The sequence below is a fragment of the Mus pahari genome, chromosome X (genome assembly GCF_900095145.1).
Source record: "Mus pahari chromosome X, PAHARI_EIJ_v1.1, whole genome shotgun sequence".
Classification (NCBI taxonomy): domain Eukaryota; kingdom Metazoa; phylum Chordata; class Mammalia; order Rodentia; family Muridae; genus Mus; species Mus pahari.
In genome coordinates, this window is record NC_034613.1 from 73,544,105 (window position 1) to 73,562,111 (window position 18,007).

The 18,007-nt window shown below is 39.0% G+C and overlaps 1 protein-coding gene across 1 annotated transcript in view; it reads left to right on the top strand.

The window, feature by feature from the left end:
- Positions 1–17,604, top strand: part of CXHXorf21 (chromosome X CXorf21 homolog) — a 67,075-nt gene extending 49,471 nt beyond the window's left edge. Inside the window, exon 2 of the mRNA XM_021188841.1 lies at positions 16,181–17,604. Coding sequence (XP_021044500.1) covers positions 16,182–17,078 — 897 coding nt within the window. The 5' untranslated portion in view covers position 16,181 and the 3' untranslated portion in view covers positions 17,079–17,604. The remainder of the gene's footprint in view (positions 1–16,180) is intronic.
- Positions 17,605–18,007: the final 403 nt, after the last annotated feature.

Sequence of the window (18,007 nt, forward strand, 5' to 3'; positions counted from 1 at the left end):
TGTGTGTGTGTGTGTGTGTGTGTGTGTGTGTGTGTGTGTGTGTGTTGACACAAAGTCTATTTGTGTAGCCCTTCATGACCTTAAATTATATTATGTAGCCTAGGATGTCTACAAACTTGTAGCAATTTCAAGCTTCAGACTTCTCATTACTGAGATAACAAGCCAGTACTACTGTGTTCAGCCTTCAAACCCTTTCTTATTATGATTTGGTTAGTTCTGTTTTGCTACTGATATACTGTTTAGATTCTACATTTTAACGAGAAGGCCTAACAACTTAAGCGGAGTATGCAGGAACACCATGGCTCTTGACCTCAGTTGTGCTGATGACTTAAAGAAGAGAAAAAAATGTATTATATTCCCATTTAATTTCAGTCTCAATGAATCAGTTCAGCAAGCTTGTGATAGTGCTGTTCTATGTGGCAGGAAATATTAAAAGTGAATATGGTTTATAGTGATACTGCTTTTCAACCTGTTATCTGGACGATTTTAGGAAAACCTTTGTTTGCTAGTAAAGACAGGAATGCATGGGTACATGAAATTTGCTTTATTCGTTTTTTTGTTTTGTTTGTTTATTTTTTTTTTTGGTTACCTCAAACATCCTTCTTTCTGTGCACATCATCTGTCTATGCTTGAATCCGGACTTGGGTTGGTTCAACTATTCATATCGATACTCTACTGCATTTCTAACATGAGCCTGTCTGGAAAAATTGTTTCCAAGTTTTTTTTAGGTATAAAGCTTTTATAGATATAAAGAGTATTGAAAACTGTGTAAACATCCATATTTCTTGTTTGGTTTTATGTGATGGAGTCTCATTTAGTAGAGACTGTCCTTGAAACCCCTAAGTGACTGAGACATATCTGGAAAGCCTGCTATTCCTGCCTCTACCTTTCCAGTGCTGGGATGAAAGGCATATACCACCACACTCACGTGAACATCATCTTTAAAGCAATCAATTGTGACATGAATATTTAACAGATTTGTAATACTCTTCAAGCTCACAGGCCTTTAATCCCAGCACTTAGCGGGCAGAAGCAGGGGGACCTCTGTGAATTCAAGTCCAGCCTGGTCTACAGAGCCAGTTTTAGGACAGCCAGGGCTACACAGAGAAACCTCATTTCAATAACCAAACTAAATAAAAAGAAAAATAAAGAAACAAACAATTATGCTTTTCTGTACCCTGTACAGTGAGCATCCACATCTCCATCAAGTACATTAATTTGGCACATTATTTTGCCATGTTTCTTTCTCATTTCTCTCTGTCTCTCTCCTTTTTATGATATTTTTGAGAGTATGTTGTTGGCTTCATTGCACATACCATCCATAAATTCTTGAGTGTATATTTTCTAAGAACATAAGCAGCGTTTTACATAATAATAATATAATTATGGCATTGAAAAATGTAAGATCAAGCCAATGGTGGGGGCTCATGCCTGTAATCCGAAAACCTGGGAAGCTGAGGCAGGACTACTGATGTGAATTCAAGGACAGCTTGAGCTGTGTAGTGAGTCTCAGGCTGACCCAGGCTACAGAATGAGACCTTATATCAAAAGGGGGGGGTGTGAATTTATGAACAGAAAAGTTGTTTCTTATTTTGAAAATCTCTTTTATCTAAAAGTATATTTAAAATATTTTTAAAAGGTGCTCATAGGTTTGATTTTTCAAATGTAGGAAGTGGTAAGGAAGACTATAAAGAAACATCAAAACTTTCAAAGAATATATTTGCTAATACTTCTGTACCAAAGTCCACACATTCTGAAATGTTATTTCATAATCAGGTAAAACTTTTGAATGTAGTTATTGTCTTTTAACATAACGATACCAGTGCATTTGAAATCAAAATTATTTACTGGTATAGTCAAATTAGTATAGAAAAAGATGAATTTTTCTTTATTCTTTTATTTTTGACAGTTTTCCTATGTAGTACAGGCTGGCTTTGAACTTGTGGTGGTCCTGAAGCCGCTGCATCTTGAGTGCAATGTATATGGTCACCCAGTATACAACCCTGCCTTGAAAAAAATGTGTGGCAGAAGAATAGTTAATCATAAATTTTGTTTTATAAAAGGAATTGAAAACTGAATGAGTCAGGGAAATGCAAATTAAGGCTGAATTGAGAATCCACCTCATTCCTGTCCATCAAAAAAAAAAAAAAAAAGGCAGCAAATTCTGGTAAAAAATGCTGGGACACATGAACTCTGCCGTGCTTCTAGTTGGATTGTAAACCTGTGACTCCACTATGGAAGTCAGTATAAAGGTACTCCAAATAACTGAAAATAAAAGTCAAGTGTGTCGACTCATACATGCAATCGCAGAGCTTAGAAGGCCAAGGCAGATGGATCATCACAGGTTGAAGACCCTGTCTTAAAGAAAACAACCAAAAGTAGAATATATGACTCATCTGTACCACTCCTGGGTATATAATTGAAGTCCTGTAAGGCAGTATACTACAGAGATACTTGCACATCCTTAGTTCTTGTTTTATTAGTTATAATAGCGGAATAATGGAACCAGTCTAGATGTCCATCAGCCAATATTTAGATAAGGAAAATGCAGTGGCTATACATGATGGAATTTCATTTCACTGTAAAGAAGAATGAAATCAGGGTGTTTGTAGTAACTTCTGCCATTTGGGTAGGTGTGTGCCTGTGTGCCTCTGTGTGTGTGTGTGTGTGTGTGTGTGTGTGTGTGTGTGTGTGTATGCGCGCGCGTGCGCACATGCAAATAATAAATAAAAAAAAGGTCATGTGAGGGGGGAAAAAGAAACCTTAAGAGGGGAGTGTTGGGGGAGAGGCAGGGTAATGAGAGAGAAATAGGATCAGCAACAGGCAGGCAGAAAGGATGGAAGAAGGCAGTAGGGGATGGGGATTAACAAGAACAAAGTATAATATCATATATGTATGAATGTCTGATAAAGAAACCCATTACTTTATATGCTGACTTTAAAAAAAAAAAGGCTAATAAGGCTGTGAAGAAAATTCAGTAGATAAATTGCTTGCTGTGCATTTGAATTAGGTTTTCAGAATCTGAATAAAAATGAGACATGGTGATGTGCCCTTGTAATCCCAAAGCAGGTGAGGGGCAGAGACCCTAGGGCTCTCTGGGCACCCAGCCTAGCATAATTGGTGAACTCCAGGCCAGTGGAATCCATTGTCCCACAAAACAAGGTTTCCAGTGCCTGAGAAATAGCATGCAAGCTTTTTCTTTACCCTCTGCAGGCATGAGCACCTTCACATATGCATGTATTTGCACACACATTAATAATACAAAAGAAATACGGACAAGTAAGATGAACTATTCAGGACATAATCTAAAATATAAGATTAAGCCATTAATTATTTCTAGCTCTAAAGAATAGAGTTTATATTTTGTTTGTTTGTTTTGTTTTTGAGACAGCTTGTTTCTATAGCTCTGTCTGGCCTGGTACCTGCTACATAGACTAGACTGGCTTAGACTGGCTTAGAATCGCAAACAATACTCATTGCCCCAACTCTTCAGTGCTAAGATTATAGATGTGTGCCATCATGTCCAGAAAGAACAGACATTTTCTTTAGGTTATACTTTTTGAGCTGTTGGGACAGAGTCTCATGAAGTCAGGCCGGCCTCGAGCTCATTTCATGGTATGGCTAAGCTTTTGATCCTTCTGCCTCAGCTTTCCCAGTGTTAGGATTACCAGTGTGTGTTATCACTCCTGTAGTGCATGTCGCTTAGGCTAACATTCGGGAGGTGGAGGCAGGAAGATCAGAAGTTCAAGACTGTTTCTGGTTGTGTAATGAGCTTCATGTCAGCCTGGGCTATATAAGACCCTGCAACCTGAACACCAAAATTCAATTTAATACTAGCTGTATTCTAGTAAGTTTGCTGTTCAAAATCTGGCCTGAGAAAACATTCACAGACACCTACCTATCCAATATTGCACATAGTGACAAAACAAGAAAAAAATAAGCATGCATTATAATAAAGAGATTTACTACAATGAAAGAAGTTTGTAGATGTTGACACAGGTAAAATTGTCACAACTGTCTAAAGGCTACTGTTTCTTATTATTTTGAGATAAGCTCTTACAGCCCATGCTGGTCTTAATATCACTATGTAATCAAGAATGGCTCTTGATTCTCTCATCTCTGACCACTGAGTGCTGAGATTACAGGTGTATTCTATGACACACAGCTGTGATAAATTTATACTAGCAGACTTGATGGCAAATGGGAGCACTAGCCCAAGATCATCTATGAAGTAGCATCCATTTTACTTTGATTTTTTTTTTCCTACCAGATTATACAACAGAATGTTGGGTGGTGGTTCCAACTCACTGCCTCTATTTGTGTTTGGTCACTGGAGGTATCCTTTGTACCCATCTCAGTCCAGCCTCTTCCAGTGTCTTAGTTTGTCCTTACTGAAAGTATTTTCCAAGAGAGAAGCTATGTCCTAACTCACTACCGTTCCAAATGCCTCCCTTCCACACCAATCAGCAATCTCTCTCTTTGCTATTGCCATCACTCCCTTCTTACACACAGTTTCAATTATTTTAGTGATGGCATTGGTTGGGTTTTTATTAACATCCCATGTAATCCTGGTAACTATCTTGCAATAAGGAAAAGATGAACGTAGAATCCTTTTCTTTTTTCTTTTTTTTTAAAAAGATTTATTTATTTATTATATGTAAGTACACTGTAGCTGTCTTCAGACACGCCAGAAGAGGGCGTCAGATCTCATTATGGGTGGTTGTGAGCCACCATGTGGTTGCTGGGATTTGAACTCAGGACCTTCAGAAGAGCAGTCAGTGCTCTTAACCACTGAGTCATCTCTCCAGCCCCATAGCATCCTTTTCTAATTTAGAAAGAGTCTCTGAACTGTTATGTGTTTGAGGTGAGACCCGAAAATTATGGGAGATAGGCCAGAGATAACTCTACAGCCTAAGCTCTCAGGACAGCAGAATAAATTATCACAAGGATGGTAATTGGGATAAGTGGACCTGGGATAGGCTCAGCACAGCCAGGGTCTTCAGTCCTGTTGTGAACAGGCAGAGATGAGGTTAAGCAGGCAGAACACACATCATGAGGGCCTGACATATCTACATGTTTGGTTGATGTGTAAACAGTACATTGGTAAAATTAAATTACCTGTGGAAGGTGGTTGTAAAATCAAGACTAATGAAATACTAGGCTACAGTATTGGGACGAGTTAAGGAAAACGTTAATATTGTTATATTCAAAGATGGAGAATAAGTTGTTTATCAATGAGCATTGACATACAAAATATAGATGTCACTGCATCTTCTTCCTTTTACTTGGCAAGTGCTGTTGTTATTAATTGAAGTCAGGGGTGTTACCATTTTCTTGGAAGAACAAAAGTTCTTGGTATCATAACTGTGTGATATTAACTACTTTCAACTACGCAGCAGAACAATCTGCTCTAAATACAGGCTTTGGAGATTACAAACATGGGCTTCAACCTGGCTTTCAGTAGACAGTAGCTGTATGACCTAGGAAGGGGAGTTTTTTCCTACATACACCTTTTGGTAACATATACTGTATTAATTAAATAGTCTATATAGTCCATATACTAACACAATTTATTTTGATGTTGTCATCGATGTATATGACGCATGTTGATGATATCCTCTCGTAATTTCCATGGACGGCCCTGCTACTCCTGCTACCTCCCCTTTTTTCCCTCAAATGGACATTTTTTATAGTCATCTATCACCTTGTCAGTTCCTCACTTGACAGCTATGATAATATTAAATTTCCAATATTGTTGAAAGATTAAAAGTCAAATATAGAAAGTAACCAAAGAAGAGTTGTTATCAGGATGTCTGATCCAATTTACTCTATCTGCATTTTTCCCCTTCTTTTCCTGTTTTTTCTTTGTATCCTCCTATTGTTCTTCTTTTCTTTCCTTCTCTTTCCTTCCCCCTCTCTCATGAGATCAGGTCTCTATATTAAGTCCATGCTGGTTCTGAACTCATGATCTTAAGACTTAAATTCCCAATGCATAGGGTCAGGGTATGCTCCACCAAGTTCTTTTGTACCTGCCTTTGGTTTGTTTGTTGTTTTATATCTTTAAGACAGGGTCTTATTCTAAAGCACAAGCTAGTCTGAAACTTATAATAATCTAGCCCAGACTCACTTTGAAGTAAGCAGTTCTTCAAGTGTTGGGAATATGCTACTACACTTAGTAGTTGATTAAGGTCAAAGTTAACCAAACCACGGACCAGGACTCTGTTTTTATAAAGTTTAATTGGAACACAGCCATAACAATTTGTTTTCATGTTGTCTGTGCCTGCTTTTCTTCTATGATAGCAGAATTGCAACAGACTCTGTATGACCTATAATACCTTAAATATTTGCTATCCTTAACAGGCATTTTTTAGATGTCCCCTTTACAAAGTCCCTTCTCTTTAGCTCTATTTGCTTTGTTTTTCTTTTGTAGTTTATAAAGGTTCTCATTATGTAGTCCTAGCTGGCTTAGAATTTGTAGACAAATTTGACCTTAAATTTTTGATCCTCCTGTCTCTGGTTCCCTAGTGCTGGGATTAGATATGTGCTATCACTAGGTTTTCTCTTTGATCCTGTGTTTCTGCTCTAGAGTGTAAGTCAAATGCATGTCTATATACAGAAGTTATAACAAGAGTTTCATGATAAATGTATACAGACACATACATAGAGATCTAGAAGGGAGAATTTATATTCAAGTTTCTTCAGAAAACCAAGTAAATGATTGAACAAAGTACTGTACTTTAGCCCATACTTCTAGTTTATGAACTTGCAAACCAGGCTAATTTTGGTATGCCACTGTCTGGTAATGATTAATATAGGCTAAATTTGCCTAGAACATCTAATCAGCAGATGTCCTTGAATGTCTTCTTTTCACACTTAACCAGTGATAGAATCTAAACACACACACACACACACACACACACACACACACAGAGAGAGAGAGAGAGAGAGAGAGAGAGAGAGAGAGAGAGAGAGAGAGAGAGAACAAGCTTCCCTAAGATAAGAAATAAAACTTCAAGCAATAAGGTATATGAACAACTTAATCCATTAGAAACAGTGACTCAAATAAAATTAAGTATGCTTTTGAGATATCATGATAGTTTTTTTTACATTTCATAGGCAATAAAAATTATTAAGAAAAATGCTAGAAACAAACTAAAATAGTCCCAGGAAGTTTTCATTCTCTGTTTTGTGAATTTTTATGGATTCTGTAATTCATAACACTGTGTTCATTCTAGTGGTTTATTTGTAGTTATAAGATGAAATAATCTTTAAAAACTAAGTTACAATAATCTATCCATCTATTATTTATTTGTGTGTTCATATAATGGCACTTATGTGGAGCTCAGAAGAAAATTTGCCAAAGTTGGTACTCACCTTCTACCAAGTGGGTTCTGGGGATCAAAGTGAGGTCATCAGGCTTGTCAGCAAATGTTTTTACCTGAGGAACTGTTTTAACAGCTTTACCTGCGACCTTTTTGGTCAGGGTCTTGCTATGTAGCCCAAGTTGGCCTCAAACTCACAGCTGTGTTCCTGTGTCTGTTTTCAGAGTGCTGGTATTATAGGCTTGGGCTGTAAAGTGCAGCTCAAACCAATTGTCTTTGTATATTTCTGTTTCTAATTCCTGTGCAGCGTTAGTCTGCACAGCTTCATAACTCTTTCAGAAAGGTCTGTGCTGTGCTTTCTACTGCCCTCTGCTGCCAGTTCTCAGAAACATCAGATTCTAGGTAAATTCACTAGCCCTCTTCCTAAATTCAGGCAATAGTCAAGTTTCAGAACAGTCTGGAGATAATGGAATACTCAGTTTACACACAAGCAGTCGAGTGTCTGAAAAGTTAGATAATGTAACTGTAAATTCTGTTTTCTGGCAGAAAGTGTCTGACTGCCTCGGGGACGCTGGATGAATTGTTCCAAAGCTGCTCAATTTTAACACCTGAAACTAAAACGGGATCTATTCAGTACTTCTGAAACTCCTGCAGTCTTTACAAAGATCTGCGGCAAGGCAATGTGGTGCGCATTGTGGGGCATTATTACAAATACCAGTTATTCTCTGAGGCCCCTGACTTCCTCTTTTTGGAAGCTGATTTCATTATTGACTTTAAGTAGTAACTTGCCTCCCTGGTGGAATCAATCTCCCTCCTTTAGTCTCTCCCTCTGTCATTTCAGACATAGTCTCTCGATAGAGTCCTGGCTAGTCTGGATCATAGCAGAGAAATGGAGATGGCCTCCTCCTGTGTTTGTCTCTCAAGTGCTAGCCTTATGGATATACTTCATCGTACTGGCATTCCCTAGACATGGATATTTGTACTCAGATATCCCATCTCTTGTAGGCTTAAGAGGAACGAAGCTAACCGTGCCCCCAGCCCCATTTCAGACAGCACTAGTGCCATATCTCAAAATATCCAGGCTCAGGGGTGTTGCTTATGTTACTGAGGCTGATTTTTACTACGTTCACCTAAGCAAGCATCAAAGTCGAAGAGATCTTCCCCTGCTAGCGTTATGCAACTCAGCCACCAAACCTGGCTCCAACGTGATTTCAGTCCCCCTTTTCACCTTCGTTTCCACATTTGGGAGCTTTTGATGATTTTTATATTTGTTTAAGTTTCAAGGCAGTATCACGTAGCTCAGCCTGGCTTCATATTTGCTATGGAATCAAAATAGACCTTGAGTTCTTGATCCACCTGCTTTTATATTCCAAGTGCTAGGAATATGGGAGTACTCTGCCATGCTTGGTTCCTGGTCCCTCCCATTTATTCCCTGACTCGCCTGTTGCCTTGATCTCAGCTCCTGTGTCAGGTGGAGAATGAACCCAGCAGTCTCCTAGCTTGTATCCTTAGCGACAGTCTGTCGATCTCACCCACGTTCATTCATCTTGACCTTTACTGTTAGACTTCAATACACCCTGAAAATGTTTCCTTGAATGTCAGATAGGGAATCCTTGATCTTGAATGCTTGGGACCAGAAGAGATTTGTTAAAGATTTTGAATTATTTGTGTATCCATAATGATATCTTTCAGGAAATGCAAATTTTATGTATCATTTTGTACATATACACTGACACCGAAGACAACTTTATACAATATTTTTTGTGCTCCTGAACTGTGACATGAGATTAATTGTCCATTTATGATGTCATATTGGCAGTAAAAATCATTAAAACATGGGAGCATTTTTGATTTAGGATTTTTTTATTAGAAGTCCTTAGCATTACCTGAAGTTCAATGAAAGGCTTTCAGCCTTGTCTCTTTCAATGGATTTCTCTGATGCTATTTCTCACACTTCCCACCCAGGGGATGAATCTACCCTTAGATACTAGGATCAATTTTCACTTTACTAATCTGCACTTGGCTTCATATACACGAATGGCTGTTTGTTGTTGTTGACAGTCTTCGCCTGTAGCAGAGGCTGGTTTTAATTTCCAAATGCTGGGATTGTACCCTGCTCAGTTAAACTGGTGTAAACTCTACTTATCATAATTAAGATACTAACAAATCTCTTCACAAATAACAAACTTCTTCACTATTATGAAGGCATGGAGATCATCAGTGCTTTTCATAAATATTCCCACACCTTGAGAGAAGCCTTTCCCACATCAGATGGATAAATCTGAAGAGTGGAGGGATACACAATGGGAGATTTGGAATCTATCTGAATGGGAACAGAGGAAAGAAAGACAGGCTCTTCAAGAAAGGCTCTCAAGGCATGTGTGACTCTGAAAAATCACACATCACAGACTGCCAAACATAAGAGTAGCAAGAGAGACTTTTTCACTATGTTGCTATTATTCCCTCTTGTCTGTGACCTGCCCACTGTATTGTTAAGTGAGTCCTGTACTTCAAAGCCCACTGAAGGTCACTTTTGACAGGAAGTTGTACAGGAAGTATCACCTTTTTGTTTCTTCTTAGTTACTCTAAAATATTTTTCTTTAGTTTAAAATTCTTTTTTTTTTTATTCTTTTGTGGAACCTGGATTGAATCCAGGACTTTGCAACTGCTAGGCAAGGAAGTACTATGACACTGAGTTAATTCATCAGTCCTATTTTAAAAAAAGTTTATTTTTAGTTTAGTGCCTGCATGTATGTATATGTAACACATATGTGCCTAGTGTCTGAGGGTGCGAGAAGAGAATGTTGGACACTCTGGTTAGCATACAAATATGTGTTTCATTAGGGCACATATATGGAAAGCTACCTTTTTGTTTTCATCCACCCTCCCACTGCGATTTCCTTCCCACTTCGCTCCTTGGTTATCTCCTTCCTCTCGCAGACATCATGTAATCCATTACCATTTCTGGTTTACCCTTCTGCTCTAAGTCATATTTCCCACCTCTCTACTTTCATGCTCTCTCTCTCTCTCTCTCTCTCTCTCTCTCTCTCTCTCTCTCTCTCTCTGTAATTTAAATCTATATAGGAAAAATGACTCATCTTTCTGAATCTATTTCACTTCACATACTGCTTTTCACTTGTATTCATTTCCTGTGAGTATCACGTTGTCATTCTTTATAGCAGAGTAAAACACTTTTATACTTACACACAATCTTGTTATCTGTTAAAGGATAATCATGCACCTAACTCCATACATTGGCTGTCGTGAACAGTACAGTATAAATATGAATTTGCAAGTATCTATATGGTACACTGACATCAGGGTCTTCAGGTGTATATTCAGGAGTGCTGTAGTTGGCTCATACAGTAATCTCATTTTAGTTTTTAAACGAACCTCTGTATGGAGTAGCTGTACCAGTTCAGATTCTGCATTAGTGACTTGTATTGTTGCTGTGCCAAAATGTCTTGACAAAAGCAACTTAAGGGAGAATGGATGTACTCTGTCTCATGGTTCAAGAGTTTAGTGCATCATGGTGGGAAAGTCTTGGCAGCAGGAGCAGGAGAGAAGCAGGAGACAGCTGCTCTCATTCTGTGTGCAGTCAGAAGTTTGTCTTTTAAGTAATTCAAGATCCTAGCAAATTGGCAACCATTATTAACCTTCACATATGTTTCTTCTTTACCCAAACCCTTGGCAGTATTTGTTGTTTGATATCTTGATGAGAGCCATTCTGGGTAGGTTATCATAGAATTTCAAAGAAGTTTGAATTTGCAGTTCCCTGATGGCTAACAGTGTTGTCCTTCTTTTGGTAACTCTCTGTTCTCTTTACTTGTACATTTTTTAAATAATTATTTATTTTATGTATAGGAGTACACTGTAGCTGTCTTCAGACACACCAGAAGATGGCATTGAATCCCATTACAAATGGTTGTGAGCCACCATGTGGTTGCTGGGAGTTGAACTCAGGACCTCTGGAAGATCAGTCAGTTCTCTTAACTGCTGAGCCATCTCTCCAGCCCCACTTGTACATTTGTTTGTTTGTTTGGTCATTTGTTTTTCAAGGTAGGGTTGTTCCTCCATGTAGCCCTCTTTGTCCTGAAACTTGCTCTGTAGACCAAGCTGGTCTTGAACTCACAGAGATTCTGCTTGCCTCTGCCTCCCAAATGCTGGAATTAAAGGCATGCGCCACCACTTCCTTTGAATTTGTTAGGTATGTTGGATATTAGTGCCCTGGAGGGGGTTGCTGGCAACAATTTGAGAGATAGAAGCACACACACACACACACACACACACACACACACACACACACACTTATGCCTATTCTGTTCTTTGGAATCTTGGAATCTTTGCTTCTTTATCTCAAAGTTGGGTTCATAGCTTCCTATGTAGGAACTACTCTTTGTCAGTCAACGTTTAATCCCTTCAGAATGTTGCAGATGATGAAGGTAAGGAACTTTCAAAGGGATCAGATTGAGATCTTTACCCTGTATTTTCAAGTCTTCATTACCATCAAAGAAAGAATTCGGAGACAGGATAAGATAAGGAATTGAAAGCAAATATGCTTATGGGTTGAGTGCAGGCTTCTTAAGCTGGAGGAATCAGTGGGATTTTATCTATCTATCTATCTATCTATCTATCTATCTATCTATCTATCTATTTATTTATTTTTGTCTTTGAGCCACTGTGTGTATCTGCGTGGGCAGAAAACACTTTGGACTGGGTTCGTACTGAAGAGCTAAACATCCTAAGAGAGAATGGGCTGCAAGGAAATGAATGCCCTGGCGGTTTGCGCTGATCAGAGCATATTTTTATTAATCGGACAAGGAAGAACCCTTAGTCCTCCCCGAGTCTCTCTGTCTCTCTCTATGGCGTGGTCCAATCTTGAGCGCAGATGTGATCCAGTAGGCAGGTCCGAACGAGTGGGCGGTGATGAAGTTAGTGGTTGGTCTGAGCGACAGTGGGCGGAGACAGTGGGCGGTGATGACGACAACGTAGGGCGGTCTGACAACGCTGCATTCTGGGAGATCTGGGGAGGTCTTTTCAGTGGCAATCCTGTGCGTCTGCAAGGGGCGCAATATAATGTTTAGAGGGAGAGTGGTTAGTGGAGGTGAGAGACCCCAACAAGCCATGACCTCTTTCTGTAACCCAGGTTGTCCTGGTAACCAGTTGTCTTCATCTCACAGCACTTTTACATGGATGCTAGGGATCTGGACTCAGGTTCTTGTGCAGTTGTGTCAAATTAATTCATCCCCCCAGCCCATGGAGGTATCAGTATCTATAGTAATGATAATATAAAATATATTGATAATAAAATGAGAATGATAGAGCAACAGTTAGTCGGTGGTTGTCTTGGTAGATTATGTTTATACAAACTGTGTTTTGAGGTAAACACATGTTTATTCTGTTCTTTTTTTCCCCACTGATAGAATGGTGACATGATGTTCTGGTCTACAGTTGCATCAGTCCTTAGCAACTGTGTAGTTTGCCTTTTTTATTCCTTTGCCTCTCAGGTTTACCTCAGTGGCTCCCTCTTCCCAGGTCTTATCTCTGAGTTCCAGGATGCTCATATGTAGAACTAGATAATCAGTTAGGAATGGGCATATGTAGAGAATTGCTTTGATTTCACCATGTCATCACACTCATATCCTTGGCAATGTCTTCATGTCAAGACTGGTTAGTTCTCTGTGTAGTTTTGTTTGCAATATTTCTATTCCAACTGTAGGCATCGTTCAGTTGTACAGGCTTTCAACATCTTTCCAGTTTGTAAGGAGACTTGATAAGGTAGCCTCAGGACTGCATGTCTATATGAATCATGTGCCTGTCTGATTTGCATCTTGCTAGGCATGAGAGAATTTCTGAGAGTTCCTGTTTCCTCACTTTCTCCATGGGGACTAGGGTATGGAGAGCAAAGGAAATCCTGAATAAGTGAAGTTCTGCCTGAGTGAACATGTGTTGTTGGCATGGGCACAGTCAACTCAAAGACCTTAACCTTAGGACCAGAAGAAAATGGCAAAGCCTTCTTTGGGTGTCCAAGTGTGGGCATTGATAGTGTATGCAGAAAATGTCTATCACAGCTTTCTTCCTTCAGATACTTACAGCCTGAAGGCTTTTCCCTTATAGAGACTGTTCCTACTAGGATTAGCTAAATCAGTTTTCTTCTTTCAGTTACATGCCATAAACAACACCTTCTTCTTTATCTGTACAGAATCACCCACCCTTCATTGTTCAGCCATATGCAGTAATGCCAAATCTCTGTTCAACTCTATCTAATTGTCCTAGTTAGGCTTTCTATTGCTGTGACAAAACCCCATGACTGAAAAGCAAGTTGGGGAGGAAAGGGTTTATTCAGCTTCCATATTTACAGTGCTGTTCATTACAGATGAAAGTCAAGGCAGGAACTCAAACAAGCAAGGATCCCTGAGGCAGGAGCTAATGCACAGGCCGTGGAGGAATGTTGCTTTCTGGCTTGCTCCTCATGGCTTGCTCCCCCTGCTTTCTCATAGAACCCAGTACCACCATCCCAGGGATGGCACCACCCACAATGCACTGGGCCCTCCCTTATCAATAACTAATTAAGAAAATTCCTTACAGCAAATCTTATGGAGACACTTACTCAATCGAGGTTCTCTCTATTCAGCTAACTCTAGCCTGCATGTCAAGTTGACACAAGACCAGCCAGCACAATAATAAACACGCTGAGCTCCTGCCTGGGGGTGCTATGGTTTTTCCATTAGAAAGCCTGGTCCACCCGACCCCAGTTTTTCTATTTGTGTTTCTCTGCTGTGTGTTTGTCTTTTCCCGATACACTCTAGTCAGGTCCATCCCAGGAGCCTTTCTGGACAGGGCAGTTGGTTCCTGACTTCATAATGCTGATCCAAAAATATTATGCCCTAAGCTTTTAATGGTTCTGGGGTTAGATTATGAAGTTCAAAATTTCAAGTTATATGATCTCAAAAATCATTTTATTATTATTGCGGTACACTCACCTCTCTCTTTCCTTTTTATTTATATGAGACATGATGGGGCTTAGGCTCCAGATCCTTCTGCCTCGACTTCCTAAGTGCCAGGATTATGGATGCATAGCTCCATGATTGACATTTAGTTTCTGTTTGCCTGGGTATAGACTCTCTCTACATTGTCCCAGCCAAGATGCTCTAAAATTTATATAGAAATTCCAAAGTCAACAGTAAACTTTTGCCATGATTCACAGTGATATTGAGCCTGTAAGCAGAATGGCATGCTACAGCCTGGTGGGGATAGGATGGGGAAACAACTTTATCACTACTAGAGCCTTTATGGTCATCTTCGTTGCCTGGCTAGTTATTCTTTCATGTGTTTAAAATTTATCTTTTCATCTGGAAACTAGTTTTATTGAGGTTAGAACTGTACTTTGAAAGTATTTCTTTAAGATTGGTATCGTAGTTTCCTTTTTTGTCCTTATACTAAGAATACAAGCATTATGATTCACAGATTAGTTGAAAACTTAGCTTTGTACCTTTCTGTTGCATATTAACTTTGCCTACATTTAAGCAACTGGTGAATCTGATTAATATACTTTGGAAATAATTCCAAAAAATACAGATACTTTTAACATTATCTTTGTACAATTTATAAAAGGAACATTCTAGTTACTTGGAAAACTGCATGAATATAAAAGAAGGGCTAAAACTTAAAAACCATAACGTTGTGTACCTTTAACAATGAAACTTCTTTTGACTTTTCATCTTCAGTGTCAAATCGACAGGTCTGTTTCAGTAGCCAAGCCCTTGCGATCAAAGACAACCAGTTCTCCTCACTGTCGCCCATTGCTCAAATTCCAGGAATGCCAGTGTGTTCCTTTTTTTAGAAAATGCAGCTGCTGGTTTCTGGCTTGTTCTCTCCACCCCAGACTTCAATGACAACTGTTAAAGACCTAGAAGGGGGAGGGAAAGTGTGGGAAGGCTTACTGTCAGGAAAGAATTTAATAACTAGGGTAGAGGTAAACTTGTCAGTTGAGTGTAGACATTTCTAGGATATATTCTGTGATGTGAGAGGAATACAAAGAAAAATCCAACATAGCCTTAAAAGGTAAGGGGAAACATTAGTCTTTCATAATTTGTCACTCATAAATTAGTTTCAAAATTCTTGTCAATAGTTTCATCAATGTACCAAACATATTTAGAATCCCTCCTATATCCTGATTGCTGTCTAGACCCCAGGAAAGAAATTTTTTTAAATTGACCAACATTACAGTTCTTGTTTTAGTAGAATTTGCCACATATTTCTTCAGTCTTTTCCTCATAACATACTAGCCACATTGCTCTCCAGCTAGCAATGTCTCCACTTTTTTTTTCTGGGGCACAACCTAATTCTCTTCTCCAATTCCTACAGCCCTTTGTAATCATATTCTATGCTATTGTACCAGTCCCATTTCTTCTCAGCTTTTATTTTGTAGTGAATAGGCCATGCCACCGTGTCTTCTTATAATTTTATATCGGTAGCCCCAACTTCTGTTTACCCTTTATGCTTGCGCTGCACTGCCACATGCCTTAAGCCACATCTTGTGAGTCTTTCTTTTATGCCTTTGGCTATGTGAGAGTCCTTTTCTTTATGCTACCTTTGTGCCTACCACTGTTATAATCCCCAGTATTATTGCAATTATGTGTATCCAGTTTATTTTCTTTCATAAGAGAAGAATGATCCTTTCTTCTTTGTATCTCCAGCATATAACATAGGTGTGGTATACATTAAGTATACAGTGAGTGATAGTCTGGTGAGTGAATGAATTAATTTATCATCTTTCATTTTTCATATAGCAACTGTAAGTTAATTTTTTTCTAGCTTTCTTTCCTCCCACTATTTCTCATGAATTCTCTTTTCAGAATGCTATCTGAAGGATATCTCAGTGGACTTACCTACTGGAATGACATTCATTGGAATTGTGCATCTTATAATGAACCGGTGGCTGGGGACCAGGGCGAAAAGACAAGTTCTGTTGCTGCACTTTCATATTCCTCTGTGGATGAAACCCAAGTTCAAAGTCTTTATGTGAGCTGTAAATCCTCTGGGAAGTTTATTTCATCAGTGCATGCAAGGGCGAGTCAGCACAGCAGAAGCCAGAGCAGAACAGTGCTTCAGGCAAACACCAACCCTGTATTTGAAAGTCCAACCTTAGCTGCAGTTGGTATATGCAGAGACGTGATCAGGGAGACCTACTTGGTTCCACCTTCTTGTAAAAGTATTTGCAAAAATTATAATGACTTACATATTGCAGGGGGACAGGTGATGGCCATTAACTCAGTAATGGCAAATTTCCCCTCTGAGAGCAGCTTTGAAGATGGTCCTTTGCTAAAGTCATCTGAGATTTCTTTGTCCATGGAGGATTCTACTTCCACTCAGCTCACTGAACTTCCCCTCAAACCTATCCAGCGGTACTCATCCTACTGGAGGATAACCAGCATCAAAGAGAAAAGCAGCCTGCAAATGCAGAAGCCTATTTCAAATGCAGTACTCAATGAGTACCTGGAGCAGAAGGTGGTGGAGTTGTATAAGCAATACATTATGGACACAGTGTTTCATGACAGTTCTCCTACCCAGATTCTGGCATCAGAATTCATCATGACGAATGTAGATCAAATTAGTCTTCAAGTGTCTAAAGAGAAGAACCTGGATACTTCAAAAGTCAAGGACATAGTTATTAGCCACCTATTGCAGTTGGTATCATCTGAGATCAGCACCCCTAGTCTTCATATTTCTCAGTATAGCAATATAACTCCATAGAGAAGGCTCCTGTCAATTTCCCTTATTCCTGTCAATCCCAAGGCACTATTGTATTCATTTGATCAGAGGATGTGATGGAGGGAATTATGGAAGGGAATTAACAACTAGTAAAGGACAGTTTGAGAAATCACATACGGAAGGCAACAGGAAGAGAAACCAAAAGAATGGTTTCAAGGGCAAGTTCATACAGAATCAGAGCAAAAATAAAAATGATCACAGAGAGAAGGAAGGCATTGTGATTTAATTTTAGAAGTACTGAAACTGGAAGATAAGCCAAATCAGGAGCAAAAGGAAACACTATGGCAAGGTAGAAAGTCAATGGATTTGAGAATTGGGAATTAAACATCTGTTTCCTATTTATATACATTTATCTAGGTTGTTTCTTCTGGAAAGAAGTGGACTACAAGATGGTTGTTAAATTCAGGTGGACTGACATTTTTTTCAAGTATAAGCTTGTATCTTTTTTCCTCTATGCTATATCAGTAAGTCATTTGGGTATACTCTTCATAAATATTAAATGAATGACAAACAAATCTCAGTTGTTTAAACAATTTTTTATTTTTTGCATCAAGGCACTATTAGCTCAGGCTGGTTTTGCAATCCTTACGTAGCCAATGATCTTGAATTCCTTATTCGCTTGCTTCTATTCCACAAGTGCTGGTATTATAGGCATGTACCATCAAATCTGGATGTGTTTTTATTTTAAATGAAAAGGCACAGCCACAAGACTATGACTTAAATCTCCTAATTCTATTTAGAGATAGAGATAGCAGTTTTTCAACAGAAAACCTCCGACCGTGAACATTGAAGCATTTTGTTTTATTTTGCTAAGTGTGATTTTCATGGTGCTGTGGTGTTCAAAAGGGTTATGAATACTTTCCCCCCATTTCCCTTTTTCATGAGTTCTTCTGACCTGGAGCCAGAAAAAG